Source organism: Trachemys scripta, chromosome 5 (genome assembly GCF_013100865.1).
Source record: "Trachemys scripta elegans isolate TJP31775 chromosome 5, CAS_Tse_1.0, whole genome shotgun sequence".
Lineage (NCBI taxonomy): Eukaryota > Metazoa > Chordata > Testudines > Emydidae > Trachemys > Trachemys scripta.
In genome coordinates, this window is record NC_048302.1 from 119,417,488 (window position 1) to 119,435,133 (window position 17,646).

The 17,646-nt window shown below is 41.8% G+C and overlaps 1 protein-coding gene across 1 annotated transcript in view; it reads right to left on the reverse strand.

The window, feature by feature from the left end:
- Positions 1-1,504: 1,504 nt before the first annotated feature.
- HGFAC (HGF activator) overlaps positions 1,505-17,646 on the reverse strand; it is a 71,103-nt gene continuing 54,961 nt past the window's right edge. Inside the window, exons 11-14 of the mRNA XM_034771307.1 lie at positions 8,039-8,178; positions 6,415-6,555; positions 5,219-5,367; positions 1,505-3,405 (exon numbers count right to left, since the gene is read on the reverse strand). Coding sequence (XP_034627198.1) covers positions 3,196-3,405; positions 5,219-5,367; positions 6,415-6,555; positions 8,039-8,178 — 640 coding nt within the window. The 3' untranslated portion in view covers positions 1,505-3,195. The remainder of the gene's footprint in view (positions 3,406-5,218; positions 5,368-6,414; positions 6,556-8,038; positions 8,179-17,646) is intronic.

Below are 17,646 nucleotides of genomic sequence, written 5' to 3' on the forward strand. Positions count from 1 at the left end.
ATAAACCCAACAAAAATCTACAAGGTGCTATGAGTCCCTTTCGGATGCATTGTGAACAACATTCTCATCAGAATGAGAATCTGGAGGCAGACCATTCTCAGTGGAGTCTTTTGTCCTCTGGATTTTGCTTCTCCTGCTAATATTACAACATTCTAGTTTGTTGACCTTCAGGTCACAGTGCAGGGATTATCTATTCACCTGGGGGGCAGATCCACAGCTTGATTAAATTGTCAGAGCTCCAGTAAAGTGAATGGCACTATGGCAATTTTCACCAGCTGAGAGGAGCTGCTCCTCAGGCCTTTGTTTGAAAGAGGTAGGTTGAGTGGATTAAGTTTCATTTCCTTTAGAATTGACTTTTTGTCCATGCTGTTACTGTTATAAATAGGTCCAGATGCCTCAGTGAGCGGTTTTAAAAGGAAATTATAAGGTCAGTAACTAAAAAAAAAAAAAAAAAAGCTGTCATCAGCACCAAACTCCAAAACCCACAGCCAGCCCGTTCCTTCACCCTCCCCAAAACTGAGTGAAGATTGAATGGCTGCGTACATGTCGCCAGACATCCAAATAAAAATATGTACAGCTTAGATGGATATTAATTTTAAAGTGAAATTGAGTCCATAGAACAGATGCAGTACAGTTCAGGGAGTGTTAAAATTTCCCACACTCTATCCCACTAATGGATTTCAACAAACCCTATTCCAGAGGCACTATCTCTGGAGATGAGTGGTATAGTTTGCCTTCATGCTAATTCAGTCCTTGTGGTCCAGCAGCATGGTAATAGTGGGTCTCATTACATGGACACATTCTTTTCACACAGGCTATCAAGCCATCATCATACTGGAATTGATCAGAGATTGGACATGTCCAGACCCCCAGACCCAAACAATTCTCTATTTTAGGCAGGTTTGGGATCCAAATTCATATCAGGATCTGAATTTTCAAACCCCATTAGTGGGTCAGGCAGGCCAAACTTGGATCTGAATATGCATGACTTTGCAGAGATCAGAATTGAGACCAAGATCTAAATTTGGTGGCTTGGCCTCATTGGAAGTAAAACATTTTGACTGCTAGAAACTTGTGTGGATTTGAAAAATGTGTATAAAAGTAAAAAAGCCACTGGGTGAAATTCACCCTTGTGCAGAAGTCGAGCACACCATTATGCATTGCTGAAACTTAAGCATGGGGTTTGTACTAGCTTTCTGCACAGGCATGATTTCATCCTCTATCTTTTACCAGTCCCCTGAACCATCAAGCTCCCCTTGATTTTAATTTATATGTTTAAAATAATAAAGTACCAACAAAAACAGACTTTTATTGTTATTGTTTTATTGTTATCCTCTATTGTTATATTTTTATTCAATAATTCACATCACTTATCTTGTTTATTAACATTTGCATTTTCTTTATACTTTTAGAAACGTATTTCTTCTTTTTTTATACAAAGTCTATCTTTGTAATTTTAAAAATCATTTGCTGCATCTAAAAATCCCTGTGGTTTATGATACTGCCAGAACCATCAAATGGAATCAATTATTTTAATGGTATAAAATATAGGTGTACCCAATCACCATTTTAAAGTTTCAGATATTTTAAAACAATTTTTGAAAATATTTAATAGTATAGTAAAAGCCTCTTAAAAACTCTTCAATTCAATATTTGAATAAGATCATCTGAACTAAAATTCCAGGACTTCATGTAACTGACATGTTTAGAAGCTCTATTTTTAAAAAGCCATAATCTACCATTCTGATGACAAGTCAGAGATTATGGCTTTCTGATGTCAAATCAATGCAGTTTGACTTTTTGTTAGGGTGACAGAGTATGCAATCATTGCCACCATCTGTGTTATCGATGGTTCCATTGGACGGTAACCTATATAACATGACATGTAATCAATAAATCTCCAAGAAAAATTATTTGTGACTCACTACTACCTATCTGTTCTTTTTTATAATATATGGGACCCATATTTTTTAAGTTCCAAAACAATTACAATATTTATTAATACAATAATGTGAGACATCATTAAAACAAGAAAAAGCCAAAAGGCAATTAATCACTCTTCAATGGTTGTTGAAGTGATGTGTTTACACTACAACTCTCAGCATGAGCAGCAACTGATGTGGTCTCAGAAAGGTCCGAGTCAATCACTCTGAAATGTTTTTTTAAATAGTAAATGTAGCACTTTGGGGAAGTGTTGGACTGAGCACACTGGAAAATTAAGGTCCTGACTCAGCAAAGCACTGAAGTCCGTATGTTCTTAATTTTAGGCACATCCTTAAATCCACCCCTATTCAGCAAAGAATGTACTTAACTTTAAGTACTTTGCTGATTCATGGCCCAAGACCTCTATTTTTCCATAGAACTGGTTTGGCACAGGCAGCTGCGGTGCACATTTTCCTGTAATGCTCTGCCAACGTGTCTCAACATTGACCTGCAGGGAACACCTGTAAGGGCGTGAGAGTATTTCAGTCTCCATGGTCATTCACTTCTTGAACTCTGTGCTAGGCTTAGCAACAAGGATGCCAGTTTTGAGGGTGAGTTTTGTGATGTGGCCAACCCTCCACCAGGGACTGGCTGGAGACCACCAACTAACTCATTTCACCAGAGGTGCTGACTTTAGGATTTTCCCAAGGGTGCTGGACTCCTGCTCCGACCTAGACCCTGCTCTCACTCCGTCCCCTTCCCCAAGCCCTCACCCCACCTCTTCCCACGCCCACTCCACCCCTCCCCTGAGTGTGCCCCACCCTCACTCCTCCTCCTCCCCCCACTGCCTCCTGCTCACCACAGAACGGCTGATGACGGCGGGCGGGAGGCGCTAGAAGGAAGGGGGAGGAACTGATCAGTGGGACTGCCAGTGGGTGCTGGGGACTGCCAGTGGGTGCTGAGCACTCACTATTTTTTTCCCCATGGGTTCTCCAGCCCCAGAGCACCCATGGAGTCAGCACCTTTGCATTTCACACAGATCAGGAAGCAGGCACCAGATAGCCATGAGTTTTGGTACATACCAGCTTGAGATATATATTCCAACTAATGACGTAAACGTGAAAAGCTCTGCATCTCATTATTGGAGCCATTCAGTGCCCTCAAATTCAAAATCAAAAGATACAGTTTACTGACATCAGATCAATTTTAATGGTACAGCTAAGAATTGCTAAGAATTATTGGCCATACATATGTTACTCTAGGATATAATGTTCATACAACGTGCGTGGCAACAGTAACATACGGAAGTTCTGCTATTTGTTTTTGGGGAGAGATTAGCTTATTTATCCAGTCCACATATTTGGTCACTCGGGTATAAACTCCAGGTTTGTTGGCCCTGCCGCATCCATCTCCCCAGCTGATAATCCCATAGAGGTAAGATATTTCATTTTTTTCACAGGCCAGAGATCCACCAGAATCACCCTGTGTTAAAATTAAGGAAAGATAATCTTAATTTGCTAATCTTGTTACAAAACAATCTTTAAGATAATCAGTTAATCAGTTTAATCAGTTAATTTAATCAGTCCCAAAAGGTGACTCATTTGAGAGAATGAAAGATTAGGTTTCTCTTACTCTATACAATAAGACAATATTTTTTACAAGGAAAATGTTTTCATTTTACTAAACTGTGCATTGAGCACTCAGATGGTATGGCAGTGAGTGCTAAATAAATGTTGATTTTAAAAAGTAATAAGAAACTGTATAATACGGATTTAGTAAATATCTGTGCTTCTATGAAAGACAGATTAAGACACCATTAAAATATAAACCCCAGTTGTAAAAATTGTGAATTGTGATATGGAACTTTTCCCGTAATGACCAGAAGAGTAGGGTGGGATTGTCAAAAATACACAGCAATGAATGCTTTTGAAACCCCACCATTAAGTCTCAAGTGACTGATGCTCTTCCCATTGAAGACAATGGAAGTTATGCCATGAGTTTCAATGAGAGCAGGCTCAGGTTAACAATTTTCATATGGCCTCCATTACAACCACATTCATGGACACAACTGAGGTATTTGTCATGCAAATCATGTAGTTAGGCATGTATACAATGTACACACCCAGATGTGTGATTTTGAAATTCTACATGGCAATGCCTGGAAATTTTGCATGCACTATAATTGCGGCTATTTAAAAATTTGGCCCTGAATATCGATGTTTTCATTACAATTGTAACCACAAGTATCTTTGGACCTGAAAACATTCAACCTGTCAAATACACAAGGCCAAATTCATGCCTGCTTTGACACTACACCAGTGTGAAATTGGTACATCATGATGTATGCAAGCTTTGCAATCATCTAGCAAGGGCATTCATTTTTTTAAAGGAAAAGAAAACTTCACACATTTCTATTCTTAAGGCTGAAAATAAAATCTTGTTAGCAGCACTGGTGAAAGGAACCACTATTCCTTAAGTACCTGAAACCTAGTGTAAAAAATTAAAAATATATTTTTCCCATAAAAAAATTTCTCTGAGATCAAAGGAGAAAGAAAAAGGTTTTATGCATTTACATCAAAATGTTTCTATGAGCAGCAGAATGAAGTTTGAGCTCTCCAAAGATTAATTTACTTCTCAGCACCTTGTTCATTACTCTTTACAAATAATAAATGTCATTTATAGCTTATTGTGTATCAATGCACCGATGTAAAAAAACCCACATTTTCTTTCCATGAAAATCTCTTAAAATCAAGCAGAACATGTCTGTCTAATCTCTTACTTTAGAAGTCCTAAAAGATACCAACTTGATAAAAAAAACAACCTCTCTCATATAAAAATCAAACGTTAACTAGTAATAAGAAGTTACCACTATTTCTACTTAGGCCCTACACGAGTCTGTATTGTAAAGCAAATAAGGGGAAATAAGTGATTGATTTATTGATAAAGATTTCAAGCCGTGAATGCAGCACAGCAGCAAAATCTGTAGCTCTAAATGTTCCCAGCCTCTGGTAAGCAAGTTGCCAACTGCTCTCCAAAACAGTGTCCCAAAGCGCTGACAACCTGCTCCATCAAAATGAACCAATTAAAACAAAATCTGATGGTCTGTGTAGAAATAATCCCTTTAATTTTAAAGACATATTAATCTGTTGCAATAACAAGTCTATACTCTCACCCAGAGCCAAAATGAGAAGCAAAATAGGGGAAAAAATCATAAATATGATGGTTTAAAGCTTTTTTAATACTGTAATATCTCTTACGCACACACTCCCATCCCCAGTCAATTCCATAGCATTACCTGGCAGGCATCTGATTTGCTATCAAAGTAACCAGCACAGAACATGTATTCACTAACTTCATCTCCATAAACTTCAGGGCTTCTGCACTTATGCTCAGGAACAATGGGAACCAATGTTTCTTGCAAAACGTTAGAATAGTTGGATGCATCTTTAAAAAAAAAAACGTCAAAAAATTAATTCCTTTTAGCTGTGGAGTAGTTTATCAGGGAAGCATGCTGCACCATACAAGTTTAAGAGCTATTGAGTGTTTTGACCAAACTCAATGGTTCTCAAACTTGTTTATATTGTGAACCTTTTCTGAAGATAGTGATTACTATGGTGGACCACATGGTTCCCTAACCTCTCAGACAGGATTCCATATCTTCCCTTTGGCAATCAGAGTACTTAGCTATGCGACAAAGTAATAGCCACATTTTTCAAAAGCAGCCTTTGGTTTTGGGTGCCTCTGTTTTCAGGTACACAGCTTGAGAAACGAGGTGTCTTTTGAAAAACTAGGCCAGTATTAGGACAGTTTTAGAGAAATACACTCAATCACTTTGGTACAATGGCTGTAGCTGCATAGTTATGGTTTCTCAAATTTTGTATCTGTGTTGATGCACTACCCAACATTAGATGTACCCAACTTTACATTTATTAGCAACAACTCTCCCATCATCTTCTGCAGTCCCCAATCACTCCTGGGTCCATTTACAGTTTAGTTCTATCCTCCTGTGCAGTGTTACCCACGACCAGTCCGTGGACTGGTGCCGGTCCCTGACATCTCCCTGACACAGTTTAGGAAGGCAGCAAGACAGTCCCTGATATCAAAAGATTTGAGAAACTTCTCCTGTGTATTTACTAACCGTCCGCATTTAGAGTCCTCCACATATACGAACATAGCTGAGTTTTCACCACAAAATATCCATCAAAGAAAGCCTTAAAACTGCTGCACAGAGTGCAGAGATGGGGTTGGGTTTTTTTTTCAGCTTAATTAATCAAAAATACTTAGGGAAATCTAAGGATTGTACTGGAGCACAACTAGCAAGAAACATGACAAGCTTGAAGACTGACACGTTTCACAATCACCTCCAGTAACCAGTTACGTAAGCTCCGCACACCACCCATCATCCATGTCAGTGTTTCAGAACCACTGAAATGTCAGGCTTGGGTTATGCTCAATTTCTTTTCCTCACATCAAATTTGTCATTCAACTCACTCTCACGCCTGTGTCCCCATCCAGCAATCTGACATTTGTGTTGATCAGCGAAGGACATGCCGCTTTCTGGCAAGCAGATTGGCTGAACAAACTGGGTCTTGACAGCACAACGTTTGTTATTCTTTTTGAGCCTAATTAAAACTGCAGGAAAGAAAATACAGCAGTAGTAAAATTAGAGTTGTTTCTTCTTAATTGGATTAGTAGCAGTAGATCTCAGGTACAATTCTAATTAATCCCTAGCCTCACTTAATTAAGATATTTCAAAGAATGACTTATTCCAACAACTGCTGATTTCACGGCCAATTGAAGACTGACACACATTCGACTATTCCTATTCCATAAGAGTTTACTTTTATGTTACAGAGTAGATTTTCCTGCACCTCCTTATGAGGGATGGGGGAGACAGAGAGGTGCAGGACCAATTTTTATAGTGGGGGGTGCTGATGATGGAAACCATGTATTTGAGGTTTGTTATTACTACTTCAAGCCAGGGGGTGTGGCAACACCCCCAGCGCCTCTAGTTTCAGCACCAATGGGGGGATGCAGGGTTATGAAAAATAAAGTACACCCCATTTCTTTTTACAAAGCAAGGGTCAGGTTTCCGGAGGTGCTGAGATGCCCACAACTTCAGCTGAAGTTAATGGGAGATACGGGTGCTCAGCACTTCTGAAATCAGGACATGAGCCTAATTCCAATCTCACCTACACTGATGTCACTTTTGATTTACAACAGGGTGAGCAGAATGAGACCTCAGATCCAGATTAATCTCTCCAGATTCTTATACCACATCAGTCAACACGGTACCTGACCACCTGCTGTTAATACCATATCTACTACAAAACGTTCACCAGCTGCGAGAAGAACCTATTCCACTCTTGTGCTAAGGTTTCCTATGTACCAGCCTATTAAATAGCCTCAAAGCTAAAGGACTCTCATGTTTGGATTGTTAATGGAGAACCTCCAGGTTCCATCATCCTAAATAGGACATTCCTGTTCTATTGTCAATCTGACTTAATCACACATTTGAATGACCTGCAGTTTAACTTTTAACTGAATTGATAGGCTTGGAAAGAATCTATTATGCAATTATCTCTTTAGTGTAAAAAAGATGCACAGATTCATAGATTTTAAGAGACCAGAAGAGACCATTATAATCTCTAGTCTGACCTCCTGAATAACACAGGCCAGAGAAATGCACCAACTAATTTGTGCCTCAAGCCTATAACTGCTGGTGGAGTACAGCATATGTTTTAGAAAGATGTTGAATCTTGATTTAAAGAGTTCAAGTGATGAAGAATCTACCACTCACCTAGGTTAATTGTTCCAGTGATTAACTACCCTCCCAGTTAAAAATTTGCACCTTATTTCTAGCATGAAATTCTCTAACTTCGGCTTCCAGCCACTGGATCTTGTTATGCCTTTCTCTGCTAGAATTAAGAGCCCTCTGACTATCTCCCAAGACAGGTATTTACAGACCACAATCAAGTCACATCTTGACCTTCTCTTGGAGAAACTGAACTTTTTAATTTTCTCACTGGAAGGCATTGTGATGCAAAATATTTTTGCCAAACTGACTGAACTCTACCTGCATAAAATAAAATGGTAAAAAAATTAAAATACTCACCAATATCATGTTCAGTTGGGTCGAATACTGAGTAATCTGGGTGCAAAACGTATTTCTCTATTTCAAATGTTTGCGTTACATCTGTTGTTTTATTAAAAAAATGCTGACCCAGAACAATTCTAATACTGGACTTCCGTGGACTAAATAAAAGGAAAACACAATTAGTCAGGGCCAGACACAGTCCTTTTGAAGAAAAAAAAAAAAGACGTGCTTAAAGTGTGGTTCTACACTGAACAGTAAACGCAAAAACCAGTAACATGAGAGCCTTGGATTTAAGGGACCATTCCAGCCCTCACTAAAGCCAATGGAAAAACTCCAATAGGAGTTGGATCAGGCTCTTATTCTACATACAAACAATCAAGAGTGTGGGACAGCCATTCAAGAGTGATCAGTAGGGCCATATTAAATTCACCATCCATTCTGGTCAATTTCACGGTCATAGGAGTAAAAAAGTCAGTTTCATGGTTGCAGATGTTTACATCTGAAATTTCACAGAGTTGTAATCATGGGGGTCCCAGCCCAAAAGGGAGTTGTGGGCAGAGGGGGTGGTGTTGCAAGGCTATTGGGGGGGGGGGATTGCCACCCTTACTTCTACTGCTGTCAGGGGCACTGCTGCTGGCACGGGCACTGCCTTCAGAGCTGGGCAGCTGGAGAGCAGCAGCTGCTGGCTGAGTGCTCAGCTCTAAAGCCAGTGCCACCGCCAGCAGCAGCACAGAAGTGAGGGTCGTGGATTACCATATGTCCAGGTTTCTCAGCAGCCTCCCGCCCGGGCTGGGAGCTGACAGCCGAGGCCATAGCCTCCCGCCCGGGTCAGGTGCTGACAGCCACCCTAACTTCTGAACTGCCTTCAGAGCTGGGCTCCCAGCCAGCAGCCATGAAGCTTCCTGCAGCTGGGGGAGGTTCCTGAAGGTGGATCTGACCCAGCTCTGGCAGTGGCCCCTGCAGGGAAAAGGAAGTCCCATCCCTCCCAGTCTGGGACTAGCAGTTGGACCCTGGAGCACAGTCGGTGCTCCGGCTAGGTTGCCCCCAGCTCTGCCCCTCCCATACAATAACTAGATATCATGGGGGAGATCAGATTTCACAGTCCGTGACGCATTTTTCACGGCTGTGAATTTGACAGGGGCCCTAGTTATCAGGAAGTGTTTGGAAGCATACTAAATATTCTGATGTTGAAAGCAATGAGATTAAAATTCATTATTGCTGTAAACTCAATTGGAGTTGCACATGCATCCATCCTTAGAGGGTTTTAAGGCCCGGCTTGACAAAGCTCTGTCTGGCATGATTTAGTTGGTGTTCGCCCTGCTTTGAGCAGCGGATTGGACTAGATGACCTCCTGAGGTTTCTTCCAGCTCTAATCGTCTATGATTCTATGCAAAAGTCAGCAGTAAATTCAGCCATTACTGTTTTCAACATCAGAGAATCTGTGTTCCTCAAAAACACTTCATTATATAACCCAAGCATACAATATGCCTACTGTAATGCAATGTGCACAAGTAGTTAGCCAGTAGTACCAAATTTCCCTTATCCTCATGTTTGTAGCCATTTCCTCCCAGAAATAGATGCATGGTGCCTTCTCCTCCAGTGCTGAATACTGAACTGGGCGTGATTGGTGAACTCTAGTATACAGTGAAAATAGCTTTAGTTTAACAATTACTGTATGTGTGGTGTAAGAAGGAAGATCAGGAAGCTCTTTTTTTAAAAGTAAGAAAGAGACAACAAAGCAACAGAGGATATTCCAAAGAATAGGAAAGGCAGGGAACATGATTTTCTTGTGATTCTTTCCCAACAGCAACCTGGAAAAAATGTTGTGGCCCTCAAAGCAAATTGGAGGCCCACCACTTCTAGGGCAAATATCTAAAATATATCTTATTGATGCTAAACTGACATGCTATGGCTTATACATATCCTGCTATTTTATATATCCAAGGTCAGAAGAAACAAAAGAGAGGGTTTTCATACAAAAAGTGAGCGGTACAGGTATCTCTTGTCACCTAGCAGAGAACAGCTGAGCTGAACCAGCTGATCAGCAATCTCATACGTGCTAACCATACATAAGGGTGCAGAATAGGATGGAGCAACTATTGAAAATCTGCATGTACCAAGCCACCAGCTGGAAGTGGGCGGAAATGTCTTGAATAGCTGCCAAAATTAGTAGCTATTTCACAACATTTGAAAAACAAATGCATTGTGGCTGAAGATCCACATGCTTCACCACAACATTCGGGAGGATATTATTAGCTCTCGAGGCTATTTGCATATTTATTTCTGTTCCTCTTGGATTCCTCACTAAGCAAAGGAACAACGGGTATGAAATGATGTAACACGTTTCTCAATTGATGTGATCAGCTTCACCTCTGAAAACAAAGAGTATCCTGCTTGTATGGTAAATGGATTATTCAGAATGAAATAGGCGCATCTGATCTTTAACGTTTTCCTTACCTATTACATCTAGAAATTTCAAAAAGACTAAGGAAATTAGCTGCCCAAGTCCCAATAAAATTCAATAGCAGTTGGCCATCTAATTCCCTTAGGCTCTTTTCCAGACTCCTCTCATTTCTATTTAACGGCATTCACATTTAATTTATTTTATATAATAAATCATTACTCGGCTGTTTTGAGCATTTTGAACTAAACATTAAACACTACTGTAGGCAGCTAATTTCATCTACAAAGTGTGTATTAACATCCAGCCAAATAACTGAATGGGGGCGGGGAATGATGTGCCCATACAAAACTAGTTATTTGTCCAAGTAAATACTTATGCATGCAAGTGCTCATTTTGCATATTCTTACACTTCAGGAGGACCCATTAATTTCAGTAAGGCTATTTAAGAAGTAAGTAAGGGGTAAGAGTGGGAGAATAGGGACACAAATTATTTTTTAGCACATGCACATGCAAGAATCTACTCCTGAAAATGTGGCTTTTTCTGTCCTTCAGGAATAATAATAAATAATAATAATAATATCCTTTTGTATTTATATAGTATGTTATCTCAGAGCATCTTGCAAATGTTAGTACATATTATCATCTCTTTTTTATGGACAGGAGGAGTAAGGTGCAGAGAAGATGAATGACTAAATAATGGTCATAAAGGTAGTTTGTAACTGAGCCAGGAATACAGCTCAGGCCTTCTGACTCCCAGTGTTGTGCTTTACCTATTAGACCAATGCTGCCTCCCTACCGCAGCTCCTAACAATACATTCTGAATATCCAAAACTGTTATTGTGGACATCCAGTTATCATATATTGTTCAATTATATCTTGGAATTCTAAAATAGAATGTATTAACTAAAATTCCAACCAAGTGCAATTTTATCTGGAGATTTATTCCAAGAAATTGTTCCTTTATACAATTTCCCCCCTCCCCCCAGTTTACTTTCTGCTTTGTTGTTCTGTTTTTCCTTCTATCTGGTTTATTTCATCATCATCATCATCTTACTGATGTCAGAGAATAAACATGTGCCTGCCTGAACATAGCTACATAGCAGTGTCAGAACAAAAAACAGGCCAAAGGCTTGATAGTAACTTTACCATCTCCATCCTATCAAATTTATAAAATTTTAAATTCTGCTATCAAATAAAGATCTAAAAACACCTCCACTTTTTTCAGCTTCTTGAACAAATGGTGGATATACTCCCTCTGTGGATCAGGGATTATCTTTTATTGTACAATATGTAGCACAAATGGTGCCGAACCTGGTTGATCTCTAGGCATGACCATAATATAAATGTTAAAAAATAATCATCCTTGCTATAACTGTAATGGAATACTAAATTTGTATTATATTGTTCAGGCAAAAGGTGGCACCATGTGTAACATATCTTATCTGAGCATAGAACTGATAAGCCTGGGAGTACATTAAAGGCTCATATAGTGAATACATCTGCAGTATATCTTTCTGACAACAAGTCTCTGTAGCCAGTCCATATCTGATTCATAGCCTGACCTGCAATGTGTACATGACGGTGTCAGAAGTAAACTAGTGTCAGTGGAGAACAAAAGCAGAAGGAAACAGCAACAAAGGTTGCAAACAGAAGAAACAAAGGTTGTAGGATCTCCGCCACATGCCACTCTTCAATGTCCCAGATAATTTCAGTTTTGACAAATCTTCAGAATGGACAGACTGAAAGCAGGATTTTGCATTGCAGTCAACTCCACAAGGAAACTGGAGACATTCAGGTATACTCTTTAATTTATGCTACGAGGAAGCAGGCAGAGCACATCTTTAAATCCTTTAACTTTATTGAAGACAGTCACAGAGATGACTATGAAAGAGTTTTGGCTACATTTGATGTATACGATATACCTCAGAGAAATGTGATTTATGAAACAGCATGTTTTCACTGGAGCATTCAAAGACTAGGGAAAATGTTGAATGTTTTATAACAGTTCTCTGCATTGGCTGAAAACTGTGATTTTGGGACTGCAAAACATGAAAATATCAGAGACAGGCTGGTTATTGGGTTAGCAGATAAAAATCTTTCAGAGCAGCTACAATTAAATACAGACATGACCCTAAGTATGGCTGACCAGATAGCAAAACAGACAGAACTAGTAAAACAGTAGAACAAACGTAATAACGGCCATTCTGGGTCAGACCAAAGGTTCATCTAGCCCAGTATCCTGTCTTCTAACAGTGCCCAATGCCAGGTGCCCCAGAGGGAATGAACAGAACAGGTAATCATCAAAAAGCAACAGAGGGTCCTGTGGCACCTTTGAGACTAACAGAAGTACTGGGAGCATAAGCTTTCGTGGGTAAGAACCTCACTTCTTCAGATGCAAGTAATGGAAATCTCCAGAGGCAGGTATATATCAGTGTGGAGATAACGAGGTTAGTTCAATCAGGGAGGGTGAGGTGCTCTGCTAGCAGTTGAGGTGTGAACACCAAGGGAGGAGAACTGTTTCTGTAGTTGGATAGCCATTCACAGTCTTTGTTTAATCCTGATCTGATGGTGTCAAATTTGCAAATGAACTGGAGCTCAGCAGTTTCTCTTTGGAGTCTGGTCCTGAAGTTTTTTTGCTGTAAGATGGCTACCTTTACATCTGCTATTGTGTGGCCAGGGAGGTTGAAGTGAAGTGCCACAGGACCCTCTGTTGCTTTTTACAGATTCAGACTAACACGGCTACCCCTCTGATACTTGGTAATCATCAAGTAATCCATCCCCTGTCACCCATTCCCATCTTCTGGCAAACAGAGGTTAGGGATACCACGCCTGCCCATCCTAATAGCCACTGATGGACCTATCCTCCATGAATTTATCCAGTTCTTATCCTGTTATAGTCTTGGCCTTCACAACATCCTCTGGCAAGGAGTTCCAGAGATTAACTGTGCGTTGTGTGAAAAAAATACTTCCTTTTGTATGTTTTAAACCTGCTGCCTATTAATTTCATTTGGTGACCCCTAGTTCTTGTATTATGAGAAGGAGAAAATAACACTTCCTTATTTACTTTCTCCACACCAGTCATGATTTTATAGACCTCTATCATATCCCCCCTTAAGTCATCTCTTTTCCAAGCTGAAAAGTCCCAGTCTTATTAATCTCTCCTCAGACGGCAGCCATTCCATAACCCTAATCATTTTTGTTGCCCTTTTCTGAACCTTTTCCAAGTCCAATATATCTTTTTTGAGATGAAGCGATCACATCTGCATGCAGTATTCAAGATGTGGGCAGTGATGACCTGGAGCTGGTTCGCACTGGTTCACAAGAACCAGTTGCTAAAATTAGATGCCAGTGGAGAACCAGCTGTTAAAGGGCCGGGCGGGTGGGCAAACGACTCCGGTCCATGGGCCACATCCGGCCCGTGGGACCGTCCTGTCCCCAAACTGAGCTCCCAGGAGCCCTCCCCCGGCCCCTCCCCCGCTTCCCCTCCCTCCCCCAGAGCCACAGCATGCCGAGCCGCCGGCAGCTCAGCTCCCCAGACCTGCTGCTTTGAGCAGCCACCAGCAAGGTGGGGGGTGGGGGGACTGCAAGCTCCACGGCCGCTCCTGGACGCAAGTGGGGCAATTTGCCCCGGGCCCCGCAGGGGCCCCCATGAGAATCTGAAGCTCCCCCCCGGCCCCGCCTCCGCCTTCCCCCGTACCCAACCTCCCCCATTCCCTGTCCTCTGACCGCCCCCCAGAACCTCTGCCCCATCCAACCCTCCCTGCTCCCTGTCCCCAGGACTCCCTGCCCCATATCCAACCCCCCAGTCCCTGGCCTCTTACCTTGCCACTTACCTCCGCCTCCCCACTTCCCGGCCCACAGCGCGTGGCATCCAGGAGCGGCCCTAGACAGCACTGCAGCAGCATGTGGCTCCAGCGGGGCCTGAGGTCCTCCCGCTCAGAGCTGCGTGGTAAGGCCGAGGCGGGGCTGTGAGCTGCAGCTGACCGGCAGAAGCTCAGACCCCGCTGGAGCCACCATGCTGCTGCAGCGCTGTCCAGGGCTGCTCCTGGACGCCGCGCGCTGAGGCTCCGGGAGAGGGGGGAGGCGGGGGTAAGCGGCATGGTAAGGAGCCGTGGGGGTTGGGTAAGGGGCAGGGAGTCCCGGGGATGGGGGGGGGGTTGGATGGGGCAGAGGCTCTGGGGGGGCAGTCAGGGGAGGGGGAACGGAGCAGGGATTGGGTAGGTGGAAGTTCCAGGGGTCTGTCGGGGTGATGGTGGATGGGGTCGGGGCAGTCAGGGGACAGGGAGCAGGGCGAGTTGGGTAGGGGATGGAGTTCTGGGGGCAGTTAGGGTGGGGAGTCTCAGGAAGCGGTGGTCAGGGGACAAGGAGCGGGGGGGGTTGATGGGTTGCGGGTTCTGAGGGGGGCAGTCGGGAGCAGGACATGGGTGGAGGTCGGATGGCGGGATAGGCTGTTTTGGGAGGCAGTGGGGCTTGTACTCACCAAGCGGTTCCCTACCGGGTCTTCGGCGGCACTTCGGCGGTGGGTCCTTCACTCGCTCCGGTACTGAAGGACCCACCACCGCCGTGCCACCGAAGACCCGGCAGGGAAACGGTTCCTAATATTTTGGCAGCTCATCACTGGATGTGGGCGTATCATGGATTCATATAGAGACAATATGATATTTTCGGTCTTATTATCTCTCTCTTTCTTAATGATTCCCAACATTCTGTTTGCTTTTTTGACTGCCGCTGCACAGTGAGTGGATATGTTCAGAGAACTATCCACAATGACTCCAAGATCTCTTTCTTGAGTGGTAACAGCTAATTTAGACCCATCATTTTATATGTATAGTTGGGATTTTTTTCCAATGTGCATTACTTTGCATTTATGAACATTAAATTTCATCAGCCATTTTCTTGCCCAGTCACCCAGTTTTGAGAAATCTTTTGTAGCTCTTCGCAGTCTGCCTGGGACTTAACTATCTTGAGTAGTTTTGTATCATCTGCAAATTTTGCCACCTCACTGTTTACTCCTTTTTCCAGATCATTTAGGAATACGTTGAATACGACTGGGCCCAGTACAGATCCCTGGGGGACACCACTATTTACTTCTCTCCATTCTGAAAACTCACCATTTATTCTTACCCTTTGTTTCCTATCTTTTAACCAGTTACCAGTCCATGAGAGGACCTTCCCTCTTATCCCATGACATCTTCTTTTGCTTAAGAGCCTTTATTGAGGGACCTTGTCAAAGACTTCCTGAAAATCTAAATACACTATATCCACTGGATCCCCTTTGTGCACATGCTTGTTGACCCCCTCAAAGAATTCTAGCAGATTGGTGAGGCATGATTTCCCTTTACAAAAACCATGTTGACTATTCCCCAACAAATGTTGTTCATGTGTCTGACAATTTTGTTCTTTATTATAGTTTCAACCAGTTTGCCCGGTACTGTAGTCAGGCTTACTGGCCTGTAATGGCCGGGGTCACCTCTGGAGCCCTTTTTAAAAATCAGCATCACATTAGTTATCCTTCAGTCATTTGGAAAGAAAAACTTGAAAAACCTGAAACTAGCTCAGAAGCAGTAAAAAGACTCAGCATGACTGCTAAAAGTCATTATCCTAAGATCACTGTGGCTAAGAGGGACAAATTCCAGGAAAACACCGAAGCCTAAATGCACAAGATATGAAGAAATTCATAGCCCAAGAGATGATGCACGTCCAGCCAAAAGTGCAAGCTGTAACAAATGCACAAAGTATGGACATTTTGCAGTTGTTTGCCATAACAAGACATAATTGGGGTGTTTTCTAACATTACAAACAGTCAAGAGCCATTGTGTCTATTATCTATCACGTCTGATGACCAGAGCTGGCTTGGAGACTGAAACTCAGTATTCATGGAAAAACTGTTGACTTTAAAATTGACTCAGGAGCAGACATCACAGTCATTTCAGAAGGAAATTACAATCAACTTCAATCTCTCCCAGAGCTGAAGTCACCTGACACAGCTCTGACTAGCCCTGGAGGTATTCTGCATGGGCCAATTCACCACAGAAACAATTTACAAAGACAAAAGCTTTGTATTCAGAGTGCATGTGATCAAAGACCAGCAGCATGGCAGCCATGATGGGCATAGTAAAAAAGATGGAGGAATTCAGTGCAGGATTTGATAATACTGGACTGTTGAAGAGAGATCTAGTACAAATAATCTTACAATATAATGCTGAACCATACAGAATAACACCCTCTACCAGAAAGATCTCGGAAGATATTAGCTGCAGATTTATGCAACTCAGATGACATAATTATTTGATCATAGTGGACTGTTTTTCCAGGTAAACAGAAATTATGTAATTGAAAAAGAATCATATGTTACAGTGCTATTGAGAAACTATAGTGCACTTTTGCTCATTTCAGTATTCCAGAACAACTAGTGATGGACAACAGACCATAATTCATTACAGCAGAATTTAAGTAACTCTGAACAAAATATTATTTTGATCATATTACTAGCAGTCCACATTGCCCACAAGCGAATGGAGAGGCTGAGGGAGCTGTACAGACAGCCAAGAAAATCCTACAGCGGGAAGATCCATTTCTTGCTCTCCTGAAGTACAGATCAACACCAGAAGAAGCTACTGGATATAGTCCAGCACATCTCCTGATGGAAAGACAGCTCAGAACTACTGTTTCAACTTTGAAAAAGAATACATCTCCAAAGTGGCTAGACATGAAGAGAGCAACCAAATCAGATAAAAAAGGTAAAGAAAGCTTTGACAATAGACTACACTCAGAGAGCTGTGAGGGCTAGAACCTGATGACAGTGTTCATATCAAACTGGATGGAGAAAGAGGACAACTCCAGCTGGCATAAAGAAAAAGAATTCATCGCCCAGATCATAGGTGATCAAAACCAACAGAGAAAAGTTCAACAGAAAGTCAACATGTACAGTTTGTTCCTCAGAAAGAACAATCAACAGAGAAAACTGTACAGCTGGCGGATGCAAAACAAGAAGATTTGAAATTGACCTGTGACAGTTATTGCAACTAATGGACAACCAGATGACCAAAATTTTATGCGTTCGGGTTGTGTAATTAGAAAACTTGCATTATTCAAAGGCACTTAACAGGCTGATGCATGCTGAACTTTAAAGATAACATGATAGTGTACATTTTGTACAATTTTGTAAACAATAGGAATTAAAGGAGGAGATGTAATGGAATGCTAAACTGTATTATACTGT